Source organism: Xiphias gladius, chromosome 10, assembly GCF_016859285.1.
Source record: "Xiphias gladius isolate SHS-SW01 ecotype Sanya breed wild chromosome 10, ASM1685928v1, whole genome shotgun sequence".
Lineage (NCBI taxonomy): Eukaryota > Metazoa > Chordata > Actinopteri > Istiophoriformes > Xiphiidae > Xiphias > Xiphias gladius.
The window spans coordinates 15,186,512-15,207,255 of record NC_053409.1 but is presented as its reverse complement, the minus strand read 5'-3'; the positions used below and the strand labels follow the sequence as shown (position 1 = coordinate 15,207,255).

General features: G+C 39.3%; 3 protein-coding genes and 4 non-coding genes across 8 annotated transcripts; all 7 read right to left on the bottom strand.

The window, feature by feature from the left end:
* Nucleotides 1-5,897: 5,897 nt before the first annotated feature.
* On the bottom strand, nucleotides 5,898-9,230 carry rpl13a (ribosomal protein L13a). The gene is made up of 7 exons (XM_040138220.1): nucleotides 9,123-9,230; nucleotides 8,350-8,422; nucleotides 7,981-8,046; nucleotides 7,640-7,741; nucleotides 6,895-6,980; nucleotides 6,615-6,674; nucleotides 5,898-6,155 (listed from the first exon to the last, which is right to left on the bottom strand). The coding sequence occupies exons 1-7, from the start codon at nucleotides 9,141-9,143 to the stop codon at nucleotides 5,946-5,948; spliced, it is 618 nt and encodes a 205-aa protein (XP_039994154.1). The 5' UTR covers nucleotides 9,144-9,230; the 3' UTR covers nucleotides 5,898-5,945.
* On the bottom strand, nucleotides 6,390-6,462 carry LOC120795987. Its single transcript, XR_005708317.1, has one exon. It is a non-coding gene; the product is annotated as a small nucleolar RNA SNORD50 (small nucleolar RNA).
* Nucleotides 7,075-7,151, bottom strand: LOC120795986. The gene has a single exon (XR_005708316.1). It is a non-coding gene; the product is annotated as a small nucleolar RNA SNORD50 (small nucleolar RNA).
* On the bottom strand, nucleotides 7,838-7,918 carry LOC120795983. The gene has a single exon (XR_005708313.1). It is a non-coding gene; the product is annotated as a small nucleolar RNA Z195/SNORD33/SNORD32 family (small nucleolar RNA).
* On the bottom strand, nucleotides 8,133-8,214 carry LOC120795984. Its single transcript, XR_005708314.1, has one exon. It is a non-coding gene; the product is annotated as a small nucleolar RNA Z195/SNORD33/SNORD32 family (small nucleolar RNA).
* A 2,036-nt stretch (nucleotides 9,231-11,266) lies between the features above and the next one.
* Nucleotides 11,267-12,830, bottom strand: atp5if1b (ATP synthase inhibitory factor subunit 1b). Its single transcript, XM_040137526.1, has 3 exons — nucleotides 12,747-12,830; nucleotides 11,932-12,044; nucleotides 11,267-11,683 (listed from the first exon to the last, which is right to left on the bottom strand). The coding sequence occupies exons 1-3, from the start codon at nucleotides 12,813-12,815 to the stop codon at nucleotides 11,542-11,544; spliced, it is 324 nt and encodes a 107-aa protein (XP_039993460.1). The 5' UTR covers nucleotides 12,816-12,830; the 3' UTR covers nucleotides 11,267-11,541.
* Nucleotides 12,831-13,744: 914 nt separating this feature from the next.
* On the bottom strand, nucleotides 13,745-20,444 carry zmpste24 (zinc metallopeptidase, STE24 homolog). 2 transcript variants are annotated; one of them, XM_040138104.1, is made up of 9 exons: nucleotides 20,234-20,444; nucleotides 18,141-18,287; nucleotides 17,665-17,868; nucleotides 17,052-17,204; nucleotides 16,704-16,845; nucleotides 16,377-16,552; nucleotides 15,873-15,977; nucleotides 15,479-15,622; nucleotides 13,745-15,354 (listed from the first exon to the last, which is right to left on the bottom strand). In XM_040138104.1, exons 1-9 carry the CDS (start codon nucleotides 20,384-20,386, stop codon nucleotides 15,130-15,132), a joined length of 1,449 nt encoding a protein of 482 aa, XP_039994038.1. In that variant the 5' UTR covers nucleotides 20,387-20,444; the 3' UTR covers nucleotides 13,745-15,129. The 2 variants fall into 2 exon arrangements, with proteins under 2 accessions (XP_039994038.1, XP_039994039.1); XM_040138105.1 differs by lacking the exon at nucleotides 20,234-20,444 and adding an exon at nucleotides 19,651-20,156 and having other exon boundaries at nucleotides 13,759-15,354.
* Between the last annotated feature and the right edge of the window lie 300 nt (nucleotides 20,445-20,744).

Sequence of the window (20,744 nt, the reverse complement as noted above, 5' to 3'; positions counted from 1 at the left end):
ATAGTATAACACAGCCACAAGACTGTAGAATTGGTGTGTACTGGAAAAAGAAAAACTGGTTGTTTGTTGTTCTGTCTTAAACATTTTGTATTTAAGGATTTTTTTCTTCATGCTTTCCCATTAGACACTTGTGCACATTTGCTTTACCAGAGAGAGAAAGTGCTGGGTCGACCATCTGCAGCCACTGAAGGGTTTTATTTTGCTCAAAGACACTTGGGTGTGCACACACGTTGGCTGTCACAGTGGAAGAAGATGTAACCTTTCGCAAAGTTTCTCACAAATTTGTGTCATGAGCTTTTGGGAACTTGTGTGCTGTGTGTGCGCTTGCGTCAGAGGTGCTTGATTACAATGTAGTTGATAAAAGTTTCTGTATCTCAATATCTGAATTCAGTTTGTGACTGCAAGCTCAATAGCAATCTCTCACCGACGCCGTCTCCACTGTCTGGATTTTACAGCTGCACTTGCCTGTAAATACACATAATGAATTCAGCACGACTGAATGAATCAGAGGTCACCGAATATAAACGAGGCACGGACATGCCCTATTCCGGCTCATGTTTATAAAAATGTATCGCAGGGCTGGAACAATCAGCGCATACATCATGTAAAAAGGTTTTTGAAAGGTTCTTATGACTTATGATCAATGGCGTTTTGTGGGTTGAAAAATGTATGTGTTTGTGTATATCGCAGGGACAAGCAAGCTCCATCTTCACATGCCTATTCCTCTGCATGTTTGAACAGCGACACAATTTTTGTCATTTTGCCTCTGTGCACCACCACAGTGGATTGGAAACGAAGCCATCAAGATGTGATTAAAGTGTAGACTGTCAGCTTGAATTCGATGGGTTTAACAAAAACCATTTAGGAATTACAGCCATTTTTATACATAGTCCCTCATTAACAATTGACCGACAATCGGTTTCATTGCCAGGTGTGGCTTGTTCCCTCGTTATTTCATGATAAATTAAGCAGACCGTGTTTGCAGTTAGCTAACAGTAACGGGTGAACAGTTTAAACAAATAGCTAAAAGTCATGGATAAACGGTTGAAACGTATTGTATGCTTCTGCCACTTATTAGCACAAATAAACTTGACCAAACCAGCCTAAACATTGTTTTAACAGTGTCAGGGTAATTTGTAAAAACCTCTGGAACCACATATGGAAAGCTGATTGTCGTGTACACGTTGTGCTGTTTGTGAACAGTTAAAGTCAGTGGAACATCACAACGAGGAAATTAAATAGACACTTTAGAAATCTGAGGACAATTCTAGGTCGCTTTCTGTGTAGGTAAGGAGAACAGGGCATTCACTGTAAATCAATAGCTTGAATAAGTTGTATAGATATTCACATATCCATAATTCTGAGGAGAAGAATGAAAAGTATTTATCTGAGTATAGTGACCAATCTATCTGTGGACAAGTAATATGACTAACATTCAATTCTTGTGGCCGGGTTGTATAAATGCTATTGATTTAGGGAGGCTTGCGCTTTGCTTCTCACCCAGTTCTCTGTGTTTCTTATTTTTCTTTTAGGTATTATATGGCTGACTAAACTCAAACTCCATCTTTTTCTCTTGCTCTTTATCTTTTTCTTACTTTCTCAAAGCCAGCCTTTGAGACTTTGAATAAATTTGTTCTCATTCAAGGGTGAAATCGGCAGAGACTGGAAAAACTTCACACTAACCAATCAAAGAGGGAGTCAGCTCATCTGTGTCACTTCTGTATAGACCCACATACCAACATTTAGTAAGTTATCATCAAGAACAAATTAGAAGTGTTATTCAAACTGTGCAGCCTGATGTGCTCCTCTTTGCTAATCTGATTTTAAAGCTATCTTTGGTTCAATAATGACTCAACAGCATAAGCTTGGACAGACTCAGTAGAAATGAGACACTACCGAAACATCAAATAAAAGCTTAAGAAACTAATCAGCTCATGCTGGCATATAGGAAAGCCTTTTTATCGTGCTCATTACCCACACGCTGTGCATTCTGTATGCACACTGCGGTAAAACATCAGCTACACAAGATGACTGTGGTCTAATCTTCCAGGTGTGTCACCCCAATTAGACCAGCAAGATAAAGTTTAAGGTGGTTACATATAAATAAAATCGAGACTTTAAAGTAAAAGACGTGAGCATCCTCAGTGTTTGTGTTGACATATGTGCAAATTGTGCTTAACTTGATAGCGCAAACTGCACATGCCTCCCAAATATTAAATGTTGTAATGGGACAGACAACTTAAATCAGTCAATGGTACATACTGTAAAAAATGGCACTGCTGGAAAATTGGAAGAAAACGCCTCATGTCAACATTTGTAGACTATACAGGGGAATAATTCGCTTCAGTCCATTAGTGAACCAAAGATGTTGACAGTGTGTGTCCTAGCAACATCACCTACTAATATTTCGAATAATGATTTCATCCTCTTTTTTAAAACTGGAAGGTATGCACAATCGTTGCAGTGTCATTATAATCTATATTTCCTGACACGAGAAGTTTAGAGAATTCAAATTTCCATTCCACTTTAAAACTCATCCATTTTATAAGAGACCACGTTATGGCTCCCACACAGACGAGCACTTCCATTCTGAAAGTGAACACCAAAATACCAGCCAGTTGAACGAGGAAGAGGAGGAGGATGTCTATAATTGCTGGAGCCCATAACAAGCTGGGCCCGCAGGAGCAGTTTCAGACAATCATGGTGTTTTCGTTCTGTCTCAGATGGTGTGATTAGAGCGATATACTGCAGGCAGCATCATCCAAAAATCTCATTTTTGGAGCTGTCACAGTGATTTCTCCATCTTTTTACTGGAGACACGACATCCCTCCTTAACACAGGTAGACAGGCGTCAGATTGGCCTCCCGCCTGATCTTCGGTGGGAGGGCATATGTGCTTTTATGGGGGGCATATGTGTTTAGGGCATATGTATATCTTTGAGAGAGAGAGAGAGTGGGAAAAGACAAACCTAGAAAGTATGGGATATCTTGGCAGCTTTTGGTATTACAAGCAATTCTCCATACACCATATGCTAATCAGGAAGATAACTAACGTTTCACCTCAGCTGGAGCCACTCAAAAGGAGAAATGCCATATGACACAAATACACTGCCCACACACGTACAACTAATCACTTTAAGACATTGCAGGATGCTTGGAGGAAGTGTTGAGGCAGGTGCGTGAAGAGGTTTTTGTTGAAGGATATCCTTTAGCATTCGTCTCAGTATCAGAATCCAACTACAGCAAATAGGCGGGAGCTACATGGTGGCCCTGAAGCTGTCATGTTCAAATATATTTAAAAAGAATCCCCCCCCCACACATGGCCTATTATGTTAAAAGGAGATTAAGAGGAAAGAGTGAGGAGGGAAAGACAGCGGGCGACCTCTGAATACAGATTATCAACTTAAAAAAGAAAGTCAGAGCTAATTGGCACAACACACGGTGAGAAGGGTTTGTAAGACTCACCAGATAGGCAGATTATCTCAAGTAGAAGTATTTTTCCACACAAAAAAAGTGGATTACGCTCTCTCAGTTACATTTTGTTTAATAATTTGGCACCACAAAGAGACAATAAAGCTGTCTAATACTCGAGAAGTTATTACATCCCCTGTATACGCAGGCTTATTAGTCTGTTTGGGTTGTGACTCCTTAAAATGAAGCTGTTTATACCGTACCTGCGACCCTTTGCCATAGGTTGCATGTCTACAAAAGAGTGATCCTCTGTAAATTTCTCAGATTGTTTCATTTGCAGCCATTGTATTTTTACCTCTTCGGTTCTAAAAATCTCTAAAATGAAGCAATGTGAGAAAAAAAATCGCGCTGGAACTACAAATCTGAAAGGTTGGGAAACAGTGCCCCGCACAATTCATGTCAACCAGCAGCCATAACCTACTGCGGGGGCAGGTTTACCCTCTACAAAGTCAAATTCTGCCATGTAAAAACACACATGCCGATGCAGATAAGTAGATCCATATAGCTAATGCTCAGTAGTCTTCCTCAGAGGCTTTGACAGAGCAGACAGGTCTACAGTGTCCCATGTGGGGCAATCTAATACACAATGTCAGTCATTTCTCATCAGGTACTGTCAGCCTGCTAAAAGCCAAAGTGCTGCTCTTTTTTAGGGTTGGATCATTGATGATTAATAGAGGACAAGGGGTTTCTTTTTTAAGTGCTGGTGAAAAGAGCAAGTGACTTGGTTGGTAATAACCTCAGTCTGTCCTACTTTACGTAGAGGAGGCACAGAAAACTCAGCCCAAGGGCACTGACGGCCGCCCATTCCTCCCCAGGAGATTCAGCTGTTTCAGTGCAAAAGAGATGCAGGTGAACTGCTGTGATTTTCTTAAGTTGTTCAGGATAAATTGCACTTAAAAAAAAAAATCTAATAACAAAATTCTGTATGACATTACTTCCCAAGCAGTATTAGCTGGAAATCCTTTAAACCATTTTAATTTACAGGTCAGTTAAACACTTTGATTAGCAGCTTAAAATTCACTTAAGCAGGGTTTTGTATTATCTAATTAATATTTGATCAACTTAAATAGGAATGTCTGAGGACTTTAACATTCATCTTTGTCAATGCAGGCAGATTCTCAAGACTTTTTCTAAAAGGATTGAAGGATTGAATCGTATTTTACGAGAAGTATTAAAAAGGTACACCCACAGGTAGTGTTTTTGTTTGGTATAGAAAGAATCATGTAATATCCCTTTAATTTTACTCTTTGATCACCAGAATCTAAAACACCCAATTAATATCAAAGTTAAGTTTCCTTTTTTTTTTCATTAAAAACTCTTGTGAGGTTATCAAGCTTCACCTCCATCCTGATGAGACCTAAATAGAGAGAAATTCTACAAATGGTCCTGCACGAATTTTAGTGTGACACTGCTCTCTGCAGGAAGCAACCATGAACTGCATTTGGAAAGAAATGACATATGAGGTTTAACGCTTCACCTCATTTTGCTTAAAAAATAATTTAAAAAACCCTCCAGTTGTCCTGTAACTAATTGTGACAAACTGATGTTAGCGAACGCAACATTGATGCAATTATAAACTTCTCAAATGTCTTATATGTCTGTCATGTCATCTGTGTCGTGAAATTGAAGTGTGTAATCAGATGTTGCCGCTTACTAGAATTTAAAATAAGTTAAAATGACCTTGAAAAACTCCTTAAATCATATTCTCATGTTTAACTACAGTCGTAAAAGGTGAAAGAAATGGAAAAGTGAATGGCACAGATGGCAAACACTAAGCTAAAAAACAAAAAGGGGAAATGTGTCTAACCGACTCATCCTCTAAATCAAGAGGTGGGTATCAGTTAGAAATAACATTTTATATCCATGTAATACAGCATCTTGTAGACTTCATAAGTCACCAGACCATAGATTAATTTCTGAAGAACATGTATTAAACCACCTCAGGTTTGTAACGAGTAAGTTCTTAATTCTTATTGTCTAAAATAGAATCGGTTCAGCAGTTTACTGCAAATTCACATTTGTCCTACTGTCGTGGAAATCGTATGCAGTGTTATTCCAATTACACACTACATCAGTTCTAGAAGCAAACACACAGAGTAACCTAAGTGCTGCAGGGTCTCAGAAGTGATGGCGTACATTACTGAGACTTAAAATTGTTTAAAATCCCATGTCTTCACGATATAGGACTGTCGTAACTGTAGTACGTATTAGCTCTATGAAGCACTGCAAATTTATTAAATATAACTGTCTGTAACCCCGTTTTAAAAACAAGGCCCATGGATGTGAATGTAGTGTCTACACCATACAGCAAGGTCTGCTTTATATAGTAGTCAAATATTCAATGTAATTACTAGCTTGCATGTTACTGTGAGCAACGATTTCAGCTAGAGAGCATTTTTCAGTCATGAGGAATATAAAAAGTCAATACACTTTCTATAAACATTTATTTGTCTTTATTGGACAGAGGAAATCAGTTCAGACAAGTACTCCATACTGTTTCAGAACGTCTGTGTATTTTGCAATCTTGCCCTCAACGTTCTTCTCTGCCTGCTTTGTCAGCTTGATCAGTGTCTTTTTCTTGGAGTAGCGGATCTTGGCCTTCTCCTTTCTCTTCTCCTCCAGGGTGGCTGTGATAGCCTGGTACTTCCAGCCGACCTCATGTGCGAGGCGCCCGAGGAGGGCGAACTATGGGGGGAAAGAAAAAAGTACATTTGACTAAGTATCATTGGCAAACTCAACCATGTGATGTTCATACCACCATCAACTAAAGATAAAGTCTAAAATTACTACAGCAGATATCTTCTTAAAAAGTTAGAAATGAGTGATTTCACACATTATAATGATACTGAATTAACATGTTAATGATTTTTTTTTTTTATGTTAAAAGCTTCAACTTAAGGCACAACTGGTTCCTGACTCAACTCAGCAATCAGATCCGTGAAGTTTGTCTCATCAATAGATCAGTTTCGGGATAAAGAGCTCATCACTGTCAAGTAAGAACTGTTGTGGCAGGTGAATTGAAGCATTTTGATTTGAGTTCATCCATGTTTGCCAATTTTACAGACAAGTAAGCTACAATTAAAGTCAGAAGTGGGACCCTCTAATCTCATTTACTCTGCCCTTGAGCAAACATTCGAGGCTCACCTTGCGAGTGGGCTTCAGGCGCACAATCTTAAGAGCGGCTGGGACAACCATGCGCTTCCTCTGTGGAACAAAACTCAAAATCAGATAAAAGAAGAAAACACCTCATCTAAACATTGATAGGACAGCATGTCTCAGACATTATTTCTTTTCAAGGTCAGTATTCAAACAAGGTAGGTAAGGGATTGAGTGTTACATCACAGACAGCAGGTTAAAGTCACATGTATGGGCCACAGAGAATATGGATTTGATTTGGCCCTTGGTTGTTAACCGAGATCATCACCTTGTCATAGGGTGGGGGGATACCATCAAACACCTTCAGCCTCTCCAGAGCAGCCTGGCCTCTCTTGGTTTTGTGGGGCAGCATGCCTGGTTAGCAGAGAAAAGTATTTTAAGTTACCTACACTGTCCAATTGCAACTTTATTGTGTTATTTATCCGAGCACAAATGTACACCCTGACTCAACTCAGCAATCAGATCCGTAAAAGTTTGTTTCATCAATAGATGATCAGCTTCGGGATAAAGAGCTCATCATTGTCAAGTAAGGAACAACTTGTGCTGGGGCAAATGAACGCTAACATCACACTTTACAATGAGTCAGCTCTTAACCTGAACGTGACTCCCGTACTCAGATTGATATTTCAATCCCACACCAGATCCCTGTTATTAGGTTATCATCATGAATGGTTAAAAGGATCCACAACTGAACCACATTTAAGCAAACCACTTATGTTACTGAAAAATATTTTATTTCAATTGCGTTAAACTTAATGCATGTCCCAAACGCAGCCTACACTTAAGAGCATATTTACTCCACTTGAACTGAGCTCAGCAAATAGTCTGAGTGCAATCTAATCATTTCTCAAGTACATTTATAATGTATATAAATGTCTTTCACAATAAATATATCCATTTTTCGGTTGTTATTCTTGCTATATTCTCAGTGTAAAAATCTTTCATCAGCATTGGAATAACTTGATATGCTGGTGAGACGTTTCCGTATCACATTTTCCATGGCACATTTTCACCTCTGACAGTCCTCCAGAAGATCCTGCTGGGTGCTCTGAAATGGTAAGGTCCACGAGAGGGGTTGGTGTTCATCCTCTTACGCAGGAAAGCCAGATACTTCACTGCACAGAGGCACATGATACAGAAATACTTTTAAACAAGCTCCGTATACTTAAAGACACTAAGCAATGGTAAACATAACTTCAGTTTTTAATGCTGATGTCTCAGATGGTAGTGCATGTAAGGTTTTCTCATGGTCAATCAAACTCGAATTATAGTGGTAAAACATCACTGACAACAAGCATGTCAAAGAAGGCACAATGAAAACAGTTTAATGGGAACAGACATACACCCAACTTACGCTTGTTGCGGTAGAAGTTGCCAGAGATGTTGATGCCTTCACATCTAACCACCACCACTTTGTGTCCTGAATGATGAAGAAAATAATTATTCGTAGAGATCCCAAGAAAAAAAAGAAAAGAAAAAAAGTCCAGTCATGTTATTAATTTGTGACCCGTCTCAGATGGTAGTGCATGTGAGTTTTCTCATGGTCGTTAAACTCAAGCAAAGCAGATAATAGATCTTCATTGACAGATCAAGACGACAGGGCAGCTTCACGTTCAATGTGCTGTTCCGTATTTGAACATGGCCACTACACAGAGCTTAACAGTAACACAGATATCAACTAACATTTAGCACGTTACACTTCAATTTCTTACTTAAAACTCACCCAGCAGAACTTGTTTAGCCACAAGGGCAGCAAGCCGGCCGAGTAGATGGCCCCTGCCATCAAGCAGCAGAACCTGCAGGTTTGAAAGACGGAAAGAGATACTGTTTATCTGACCTAAAATCCGTTTGCACAGTGGCGCTAACCAAATCAGGAGTGTTTCAGATTTTACTCAATACCTACAGACAGCAAGTCACGATTTTAACAAGACTATTAACTCTCAAGCAGAAACTGCAAGAACTGAACTTCACCAGTGTTGATTTTAAACGCTTACTGATTACTTTAAGAGTTGTATCCCTGCCTCCATGAGCCTTATAGTGACTGGCACATGGACATTAATGACTTACCGGTTAGGCTATAACGTTAGCTTAGCATCAGCTTCAAAGCATGCCTACACGTCGACTAATTTAGACTTTGACAACACAGATGAGCATTAAAGCATAGCACCCGTTTTTATACAGAGTATAAGCCTCTTAAATTATAGTAAGTGTATCCAGACGTCACTCAGATTTAGAAACAGCCAGGACAAAAGTTAAAGCCAGCGAGCTAACTGCATTGACTCGTTAGGGAAGCTGCCATGATGAAGGCATGTCTACTCAGCTACGGCTAGCCGTCTCAAACGTTTTAAAATCCAGTGTTAAAACAAACACCGAGCAAAACAACGATTACGCCGAGTGTTCCCGTTGTTATCGCCCCAAGTTTAAATGTAAATAATAAGATTTAATTTCGACTAACATGCAAAAAGAAGGAATTATGATTCCGCAGCAGATGCTCACCTTATTGAACCGGTCCGCCATGATGTGCGAAAAGAAAGATACACGGGGTTGCTCGTGGTAAAAGGCAGGGGCAGACGGAAGTGACGACACTTATATTTCTTTCTCGCGGGAGGTGTGTAAAAAAAAAATATCTAAAAAAAAATATATATTGTATATTGTATTTTATTATATTTTTTTATAAAATATATATATATTTAAATTCTATATATATATATTATATATATTATATTTATATATATAAAAAAAATCTCCCCCCTTCCTCAAGCTCAGGTTCTCTACCAGAGGCCTGGGAGTTTGAGGGTTCTACGCGGTATCTTAGTTGTTCCTAGGACTGCGCTCTTCTGGTCACAGACCTCAGATGTTGTACCCGGAATCTGGTGGAGCCATGCTCCCAGTTTGTGGGTCACAGCCCCCAGTGCTCCAATTACCACTGTGCCTTTAATCCCCACATCTTTTCTAGATCCTTTCAGCTCTTCGTATTTTTCGATCTTCTCGTGTTCCTTCTTCCTGATATTGCTGCTGTATAGAATTGCTACATCTATCACTACTGCCTTCTTCTGTTGTTTGTTGATTAACACGATGTCCAGTTGGTTAGCCTTCACCAGTTTGTCAGTCTGGATCTGGAAGCCCCACAGGATCTAGGCTTGGTCATTCTCAACCACCTTAGGAGGTGTCTTCCATTGTGACCTTGGAACCTCCAACCCATACTCAGTGCTGATGTTCCTGTACACTAAGCCAGCCACTTGGTTATGGCGTTCCATGTACGCTGTTTCTGCCTGCATCTTACAGCCTGCCACTATGTGCTGAACTGTCTCAGGAGCATCTTTGCACAGCCTGCACCTGGTATTCTTGCTGCCATGATTAGTGCTTCTGTGCTGTCCTTCAGTCCAGCCCTTTGCAGGCACTGGTAGGATTTCTTGATATCAGCCACTTCTTCTATCTGTCGGTGGTACATGCCGTGTAGGGGCTTGTCCCTCCATGATGGTTCCTTCTCCTCCTCTGCATAATCAGGTTTCACTTGGGTTTCACTAGAGCCACTGTCCAGGATGAAACAACCAACATCCAGGAATACATCAGGAAGATGGCCCCCAAAGATGAACTGCTAAGTGAATACCTCAGGTAGCAGAAAGCCGATGATGCATTTCCATTTACAATGTTTAATAATTGGACTGAGATGAAACGGAAATTCATTTTGATTAATAAAGTCGTTGTCGGTCGCTGTTTAGTTGAATGACGAGTAATGGTATAGCAGATTCTTATTTCCAATAAATTGATACTCTCTTGATTCCCAGCTGATAATTTCTCAAAAATCTCCTCCTCAGTTATTTCTACTGTCAGGTTTAAACCTGTAACTTTAGCATAATATATAATAATATATACCTCACATAGCATATAACAAAGCATAGTCTCCTGATTGCCAATATTGGGCTGATATCAATTGTCATAGTTGCACAGCCATCCTGCTGTATGCTGCTTTTAATCACTTGTCATTTCAAAGTGATTTTAACTTAGAATGGGCTTGTTGTTAAAAAGCAATGTTAATTGCGACCATCCTTAAGTGTAATTCTGTGCTCACGTTGGCTCATGTTCTGTATTTAGAGACAATGCACATTGGAACTGCTCTGATTTATTTTGTTCAGAAATCCATTGGATGTGACCTCTGTGCTTCAAGGCTGGATTACCAACCAGGGAAAATTAGCAACTACCCCAGGGCCCAAACCCTCATTGCCCTGTGGGGTCCATATTCACTGTATGCCAGTTGGTTCATGGTCCTGTGGTGTATTTCATGGGACTTATAGAGCAACTTGATGCACAATGACACACTCACAAAATGCATTTAAAAACCCAGGGCTGTGCGTCAATTTTTAAAAGGTGTGTATTTCTTAATAACTTTGTTTTTAATCAAATTAAAAACATTGTTTGTAAAATGTCAAAAATGTATGAAAGAGTTGATTTGAGTCCAAGGTGATGTCTTCAGACTGCTTGTTTTGTCTGACCAACAGTCCAAAACCTAAAGATATTAAATGTGCATTGACATAAAACAGTAAAGAGCAGCAAATCCTCACATTTGAGAAGTTGCAATTAGGGAATGTTTAGTTATTTTCCTTAGAAAAAAAAAAAAAAAAAAAAAAACCCACATTGAATTGCCAATGCCATTACAAATTTATTTATACACGGACTTCTCCAAAACAGGGGAAATGGCTGAAAAAGTTGTACAACTTACGTCACAGCATGCTATAGAAACAATATTCGTTTTGTGAAGGGCTTTAATAACTAGCATAGCATTTACAGAAATATCTCCCACACATTCCTGACTGGCCCGGTGACACAGCGCACGCAGCAAACCAAGTAATTAGTAAAAGGTGTCCGACTGGGACGGTGGGAAAAACAGCAACTTTTGCTTTTAGGGAGGTTTCACTCAGTCATCATGCTTCAGCTTCCTGATCTTTCCCTTATGGCGGTCAATCTCGCGCTGCAGACGTTCAATCTCCTTTTTGTGGTGATCAATTTCCTCCTGGTGGTGCTGCTTCAATGCAGCCAGTTGCTCCTGCTCCTTACGTCTTGTTTGCAGATGGATAGATTCGGCAGCAGGAGAAAAGAGAGAAAGGAAAGGATAAACAGGCAGAAAACAGAGGAAGGGAACAGAGAATGGATAAAGAGACACGATAAGAGAGAAATTAGGGCAGTAAGAGATGATCGTAATGAAAAGAAAATATGGTGACTTGTAAGTTCAGTAAGTAGTACAGCTATAAATAAAGCCAAAGCTCTCTGTCCACATTTGGTTGCTGTAAAAGGAAGAAATACATACTTGAAGTACATCTCCTCCTCAGCGGCCTGCTTCTTCCCCATGGCTCCACCTGCCTCTCTGATGGACCCTCCACCTCCCCCACCTTTGCCTGCACCTTTACCCAGCTCACCCAACTGAGCAATCCAAAGAGGGAATGATAGGCATAAACAGCAAACATCAGCAACAAATTAGAGCCTTGTTACGGCTCTACTCTGTGGATATTTCTTTAAGGGACAGAGGCCTCAAATGACACAGTTTTAGTTAAAGTTAATTTCTCTCTTAGGTTTTGTTGTCAAGACATATCCATGTGATATTAAGGTAGTTGCACCCGGTGAAAACCAGACTATTCTGAAGGTCAAGAATCAGTTTATATCACAAAAGGAGGGGAAAGGGCCTCTTCGTTTGCCAGATGACAATAGAGACAGAGGTACTGTATTTGGAACAGACTAGAAAGTGTTTGTGCAATAACAATGCAACCAAGACCTCACGACAAACCAGGACATACTCTAGGACTGATTTGTTTTGATTACAATGCTTTGACAGACTACTACTGGTATTTTATTTAGACAAAACTTGATATGATTAAAGTGAATCCCTGCTAATTTATCCACGACATTTTTGTATATCTGTCCTACTGAACAATGCCCTAAAATTGCATTACTACAAAATTCGTCTGACGTATAATCATGTCACGGTTTATGTATTTGTCATAAAGGTACATTTCAGATAGGCAAAACTACCGGGCTAATTCTTTTTAAATGTTTCACATACAGCAGTATAACGGTTATAAAAAGCAGTGGTTTAATCTAGTGATGTGTTGCCAGGACGCATTTTACCTGGTCGGTTGACATTCTCAGCTGTGAGTTGATAAAACTCCTGATGTTAGGCCTCAGAAACCGCGCCATGTTTGACTCTCACATGGGAAAACAGCACTGACAGTGGCTTGTCCTTGTCCATAAATACTCACCGTAGGACGGCGCCATTACTGGCACGACAGGGGTGACGACACGAGCATCGCGTTGGAAAACGGAGTCAAATAGCAGTTCGTGAACCTATATACTTTGTACAGTACGCTGCCAAATTTGACTTTATATACGTAACAAGTGATGTAATCTAGTGTAAAGAAAAACAACGTTTCCCTTTTTCGTAATGGTATGGTCTCAAAAATGGACAGCGTGGTACCGCTCGTTCTTTGCGGAACTGTTGACCTTACGTTGACGTTTATTTTATTATTATTATTATTTTATTTATTTAGTATTTATATCATTTTACCTTATACTTTTCGTTAGAATATTACCCACATACCATTCACATACATGGTCATTTTCTGGTACCAATTTTATTTTCTGTTTTCTTTAAAGAATTCGAATATTATGTTAAAACTATCTAACAACACCCCCCCCAAAGAAAAAAAACCCTTATTAGTACGCACCACTGATCATTGTTTAATTTATGTTTTTTCTTCTTTTTTCTAAATTGCTTAAATAATTGTAATGGACTAGTTTTATTTCATGTTTTTAAATGTATTATTGTATTGATTGAAGTTTTCAGATAAAGTTGAAAGAAGAAAAATCTTAACAGAAAAAAAGGTTTATTTAAAATCTCCACCGTGTCAAAATTAAAATTTCAAAAAGCTACAATGGATTCAGTAAAGATCATTTAAATTCATAATTGCAAATAAGTCATAAGGAGCAATTCATATATAAATAACATGCCCTATTACCAAACTACTGCTGACATTAAACTACAACTTATCATGGTGTATTACTGGAAGTTGTCACAGTAAGATTTAAATAAAGGATGACATGTACTGTCAAAATAAAGGCTCGGAAATGCCATTCCATTTAATTTTCAGAACTATTTAAAAAAAACAACAACACAAGCGTCCAGAATAAGTGAAATGCTTTGAAGGATTTTATTCAACGCTGCAAAGGAAGTATACAGTCCCCTCTTTGAACAAACCAAGCACTGGCTTATTGGTGAAAGGACCCTCGCAGACCCCCTTCCCCAAAGTCCCCCTATAAATACTTTGCTTGCCAGGCAACTCTGCGCTCACTCACTCTGGCCCATAATCCAAGAGAAGAAACTAAAAAAAACACCATATCAACTTAAAATTTCAATCCACATTTAACATTTTTCACAATTTACTTCACAAGTCAATACTCTACTCATCAAAGTTACATATGTACAGGAATGGTTGCACCCTTGTTGGCGAGCAAGTGCTTTAGAAAAAGTAAAACAAGACACCCCCCAATGAATGTAAATAATGAAAATCACAAGTCTAATCCAAATTCAAAATTAAATTTTCTGCACTGCTCTGTTCATAACATTTCCATTATATTTCCATTAACAGCTATAATTAGAGGCACTCATATTTTTTCACTGTGATAAAGCATCTATACTGTAGTTCCTTTTGCAAAACTGGGGATTTGATTTGATAACTGGATTAAAATGTATTCTCTTGAGCCTGCCCGGAGATGTTGCGTTTATAAGGGGAAAAAAGAAAAAAAAAGAAAAGAAGGCTAGAGTTGCACTTGAGGGACAAATCAAATTCTGGCCTGTGTAGCTGCAAAAAGTATTGTCATGAATTTTGCAAGATGTCATCTATCTGCCCACCTACCATGTCTGTATTTGTTTTCCGTTTTTTAAATTCACAACAAATACAACTCGCAGTATACTGTAGGATTAACTGTCTCTTTAGGCTTATGCTCTTAACAGTCAGATGCAATGTCCACATCACAACAGGAACACATGGGTGTGAAAGTAAAATTCCAGGTTTTGTACATGACAAATTGTCTTTCTTACTCTTCCTTTTTAGATTAAAAAAATGACAAAGTTATATTTATTATTTCAAAAACTAAACTATCTGCAAAATGTGACCTGTGCTCTGACAACAGCTTTTTTAAAACACACATTGCCCAGATGTATTGATCTCAGCAAGTGCTTATTAGGTCTCTAGTGAAAGAGCAGAGACTTCAGTACAGGCTTATGATTTTTTTTAGGCTGCCTTGTGCTGATATGTTTTGGTTTTGTTTAAAACAAAGTTTCAAAGGGAACAAAATGGAAAAAATGGACAGTGAAGAACAGACCAAAACAAGATAAAACAAGATGGGGGGATGAAGATCGGCAAAGAAAGACCAGGGTGCATCACAGGGCCAGTAGCGGTCTGCGGAGGCCCTTCGGAGGAGGCAGCGGTCGCCGCTCCCCCTCCCAGCCCCATCAGTCCTGCTTGACGTTGCCCAGTGCTCTGAGGCGCTCCAGGAGGGGAGGGTGGGAATAGTGCCACATGGAGAACAACCAGTCAGCCACGGGGAAGCCCAGGTTGTCCTTGTTGAGCTTGATGAGGGCAGAGTAGAGCTCGGCGGCTTTGCCCATGCTGCGTGCAAAGGCATCTGCCTGGAACTCAAACCTGCGACTCAGAACTGTCAGACAGAAGGACAGGAGCTGCAAAGAGAAAATGTAAAAATATAAATTTGTGACTATGTAGATCTGTAAATAATGAGGTATATAAACAACTCAAAAACACTGGAATTTCACCAATACAATGTTTATGGAATCTCATAGTCACCTCATTGTACGGGGAGAAGATGAACTGGAAGATAATCATCAAGCCTATTAATGTGGGTTGGCTGTCATTGAAGCCAAAAGCTACAAACAGCTCCTTACGTCCAATTAGAACAGCAAATAGGGAGAAGCACAGGAAGGAATTCATCTGCAGAAACAAGAGTCAGCAGATGTTATTTGCATATTAACCTAAATCTGTATAAATAAAGTAAACACAGTTGGTTTCATTCAGTATTTAACCAAATCCATTTGGCTCTAGTGGTTTATGCCTGCCTTTTATCTATCTGTACGTAGGTTGATTTCATGCTCTTTGTGCGGTCATTAAAATGAACAACCAAAAGAGATTAGAGAACCTTAAAGAAAACAATACGGAGGAGAGAAATTAATGAAATCCCGACCTGACTGATTACAATATTCTTTACAGTATGGCCAAGCTTCCAGTGGCCGAGCTCATGACCGAGGACTGCAAGGATCTCTGGGTTGTTGCAGCCTTGTTTCTTGTTCTGCGTAAATATTTTCAAGAGAAAAACACAATTGGATTACCCAGAAAGACAATCCGTTACAATCATTGTCATTACCAATTATGCATTTCATTTAAATCCCAGAGCATTCCAGGGTCTGACAGTCAAGATTATAAATTCAAGGCCTTGTTTGGTCAAATCCAAGAAGGAAAACTGTGAAATTTAGGGCAAAAGTATGGTCGACAAAATTAGACGTTAAAAGGGCTACTTTTACTCAAAATGAAACATTATCAACATCATCAGGTACTGTCAGGGTAACCTCTTCATTCACAGAATACACAAGCTTTGAAACCATTTCAAGGCCATTAAGGAACTGGTTTATATTAGTGCAATAAGAATTTTTCTGAATTTTTTTTCTCGTGAAGTTTATGCCTATGTGACCTTGGGCTTGGCCTTTGCTTCACAAGGGGTCTCATCAGTCTCTGGCTGCTCGGGCTGTGGCTCTCCAGTTTTGTTGAGAGGCGAGTAGTCTTCCAGCAGAGTGTCAAACAGCACAATGCGTTTGTTCTTGAAGAACCCATAGAAGTATGCATTGCTGTGCGATGAACGCTTGGAACCTGAAAATACGGAAGGCATTCATGACAATTAAAGAGTGCTCTACCCACAACCATCCTGTAGAAATGCTCAACATATCTTAAAAAACTTTTAAGATAATAAGCAAGCATGCAAATTAATATACAGGCATGCTGGGTTTAGTTATTACTTTACCTTCGACAACATAGACTTTTGTGAGGGGGAAGCTTATACTCTTGGCCATAGCCTCAATGTCTGTCTTTAATTCTCCATCTGGCAACGGAGTGAACTTGTCAAACAGGGGAGCAATGTAATCAGCATAGATGGTAACAAGTACCTAAGAAAATAGGAGAAGAGGAGATGCATGTTGATGAATTGGTGGTTAGCAAACAAGTAACCACAGCCCAACTAAGGAGTGACCTATGTAGTACTTTTGAGTTACTCCCTTTTTACCAAACTACACATTCTTTTATTACACAAAGATGCCTTTTCTACAAGTTCACCCATTGTTTAACAAGCTGGAAAGGTGAACACAGCACTAACCAGAGACACAGCCAGGGTAAAGAGCCAGGCATAGATGAAAAAGTAGTCTCCACCGATCTTGATGATGTACAGGAGCAGCGAGGTCACAGGCAGCAGGATACACTGGGTCACAACAAACTTCTTTACAGCATCCTTGAGGAAGAACCCCAACGTCTGAGAGAAGACCGACAGAGAAGGAGAGGGAACAGTCAGGATGTGCGTGCAATTGTAGGTGTGACTAATGGTAGCCTGGGTTTTAAACTAATCCCACTAGACCTCTGATGTGGCTGTTAAAAGTCTGTAGTTTTAAGATGCTGTGGTCTGCTTGAATTCATATCAGTTACGATAGATTCCAATAGCGAAAAGTTTTCACAATGCATGTTTATTATGTTTCAAACAATCATCGTTTTTGCCAAAATACAGCTAAACTAACTACTTCCATTGCATCTTTGGGGCTCGTAAGAGGGAGACAGTGTCACACATCCCTCAATTCATGTTGGATCCATGTTGGCTGCAAACCACTGTGACCGTCATGACATCAAGCTGATCACATCTGCAGTTCTTCACGAGGAAGGAAACTACAAACAGCCACATTTCAGGTCGCCAGAGGGTGAGTGCTGCTCAGTCAGTGTACCTGCTGATTGAAGCCGTGCTTCTCCTCAATGACAAACGTATTGTACAAACTCCAGGGAAGTCCAGTTAAGGCACTGAACAGAGTGGCAAGCGTCAGAAACACGAGGGACTGGGTGATCTCATACTCTGAACCGAATCCAAAGCGAGTTGTCACAGAACCAGCGACGCCCCAAAGAAATGGGATTCCACCAAGGAGCAGGATCAACTAAAAAGTCAATTACACCATTATGAAGAACATTTTAAGTATTTGGCACAAACATTGAGACACATTGGACACCAAGTTAAACAGAACATTCATGGTAGGATGATCTCTCTTTCCGATTCTATGACTTATACGACTTAACATGACATATAAAGACAACTCTGACCCTTTGACACTCATGGTTAACCCACTTGTATCATCACATCATCATCCTTGAATGACAAAACACATATTGTCAAATGATCATTGTGTTTAAATAAACTGGTTGTTCATACCGTCCCCTCAGTCTCAGAGTAGAGTCCAGACCAAAAGCTGAAGTTGCTTTTATCCAGCTGATAAAGACGTGACTTTTCAAATGTTTCAGAATCCATGATCTTCCCTAGCTCAAGGGGCACATGTGTTGTTGATCTGTATATCCTCCTCTGTTGAAAAGAAAGATCAGCATCAATGTTTAATCTCATTACATTTAAAACAGGTCATCACAGTACAAACAAGGGGAACCACCTTTCTTGTAATGCCAAGCTGCATATTTCAGACAAATTATTTATAATTAGTTATCCGTGGCATTCAAACATTCTAAAATATCAGGCAACATGAGAGAAAACTGGTAAAATGGCATTTCCAAAGTGACAATAAAATAATAACGCTTTATGTGTTATCATTCTGGGCTTCTTTTGTCCAAGTGTATGCTCCAAAAAGCACCTATTTGACCTGTCTACCTTTTCCAACAGCTAGCTCAACAGTAAGACATGCCCATCACAGAAATTCAGGTTCATTTTCCCTCTAAAAATGGCCAATTTGAAAATAGAAACTTTCCAAAACTACACCCAACTTAGCAAAACACTCCTTTTGCTACTCTGATACCACACACATTTACACTTTCAACTTACTTTAAACTTTAGAATTATTAATCCAATATTTTTTCAAGGATATTTTGCACTGCCCATACAACAGCCCCGTATTAATGACATAGCAACTATTTGACCTATGTATAGACAGGTTGTTGCCCAAGGCTTGTCTGTACATTGTAGCTATTTGATTAAATTTGCTTACACGTGTATCCTGTGTCTAGCTGTAATCTGTTGTCTGCACTGTGTTTCAGGACATTAACTGCGAAACTAGACTCAAATTCTTTGAACGTGTCATCAACTTGACAAATAGGGTTGATACTGACTCCGACTTTTGACTGAGCCTTCTCTGCACTATGTTCTGATTCAACTCCTCTTCCTGACTTGACCAAACTTCGCAGATGCCAAAAATCTTCATAGATGCCAGTGGAGAAATAAGGGGAAGTAAGCTGCGCATTTCAGACAGTAAAGAGAGAACATGCGTCTCCCAAGTTCTGCTAGCTGCATTCAACACTGACTTAATATAAACTGAGGTAAATAACCAAATATATTCCTCAAAAATTTTGTAGGAGGACAATGTTTATGTCTATGAAATTTTCACACACATGAAAGGCCCAGATATTCGCATTTATAACAATCTTAAAATAGTATTTATCTTTATACATTTGTAGATTTTTGACAAGGTCTTAACATAACAGCTGTTATATAAATGTTTTCATACGAGATGTGTAAAAAAACAATTGGCTTTCATGTTATGTGCACCATTAAACTAATTTCTAATACTTTTCTGTTTGAAAGAATTGCTCAATCACAAGTTTTATCTTACCTACCGTTAGCCCACTTCACGGATCAATGTATTTTACAGACTAGCTGAAAAATAAACATTTACAAATCTAAAACTCTGACAGTCTGATACTAACATTAATGATTGACTTACCTGTCTGTAAGAAAGGTATGCTTCCCATAGATACACTGTCCACGAAAATCCCAACACAGCATAAAATATCTGCTTTTCGACCGGGAGGTCAAGTATAGTTTCAACCATGTTTGCTCTATTGTTGGTCTATGTTGTTTGAGCAGGGCTGACTAGCTCGGCAGGCTAACGCTAATGTTAACGTTACCTAGCCTGACTGGTAGCTTCAGGCTAGCAGCTACTTAGCTCCCGCTCTACACACAAACAAACAGAAACACTTTAAAGTTGAATGAAGTGAGAAGTGTCCCCACGTTAAATCGACAGATACGACCTAATTCGGAAACCTCTGCATCCAGTTTCCATTCCTAAATCAAGGCTTCTACAGCTAATATCTTTCCATTCATGCGAGACTCGAAACCATCGGCGAAGTGTGGCAACGATTACTGTCCCCATTGAAACACCTACTAAAGCTGCAGTTCCGCGGCTGAGGAACTCACTGAACAGCAAGTATGCAAGTTAATAAAACAACAAGTCTTAATACAAACACCTGTGAACAGATACCATCACGCAAAATTGGTGTAAAATGAGATATGTAAAACGTAGTTACTTGAAACGTGGACGGCTCATTCTTCTGTCTTAACCCAAACGTTTTAAGATTGTATCCACCGCTTAATGGTCGCAAATTAAATCGAGTCGGATCAGATACATTCAACAAGAGCAGTGTTACGATCTCCACTCGCAATGTACGTAACGGTAGCATACGCAAAATTTCTCTGTTAAATGAGCCAGTCGACAAACATGTGGCTTGCGTTTTAGTGGGAGCAAATGCAAAACTGGAAAAGTTCCTCATCTTCCTTTGAAAATATGACATTCAGTTTTGAAATCCAGTGAATGCTATAAACACGCCAAAAAAAATAAATAATCCTAGCAAACTAAAGAAGCTGTAATTCAAAGACAAATTTAAGCCTGTAAGGGGCACTAAAGGATCCTCAAACCTGTGGAGAAACTATGCCACACCCAGTTTATGCAGAATATGGCCTTATGTGCAAGAGTTTTCAACTGTATGGTTTAATGGAAAAGCATTCTGATCTATATAAATATTTGTCTAACATCTGTGT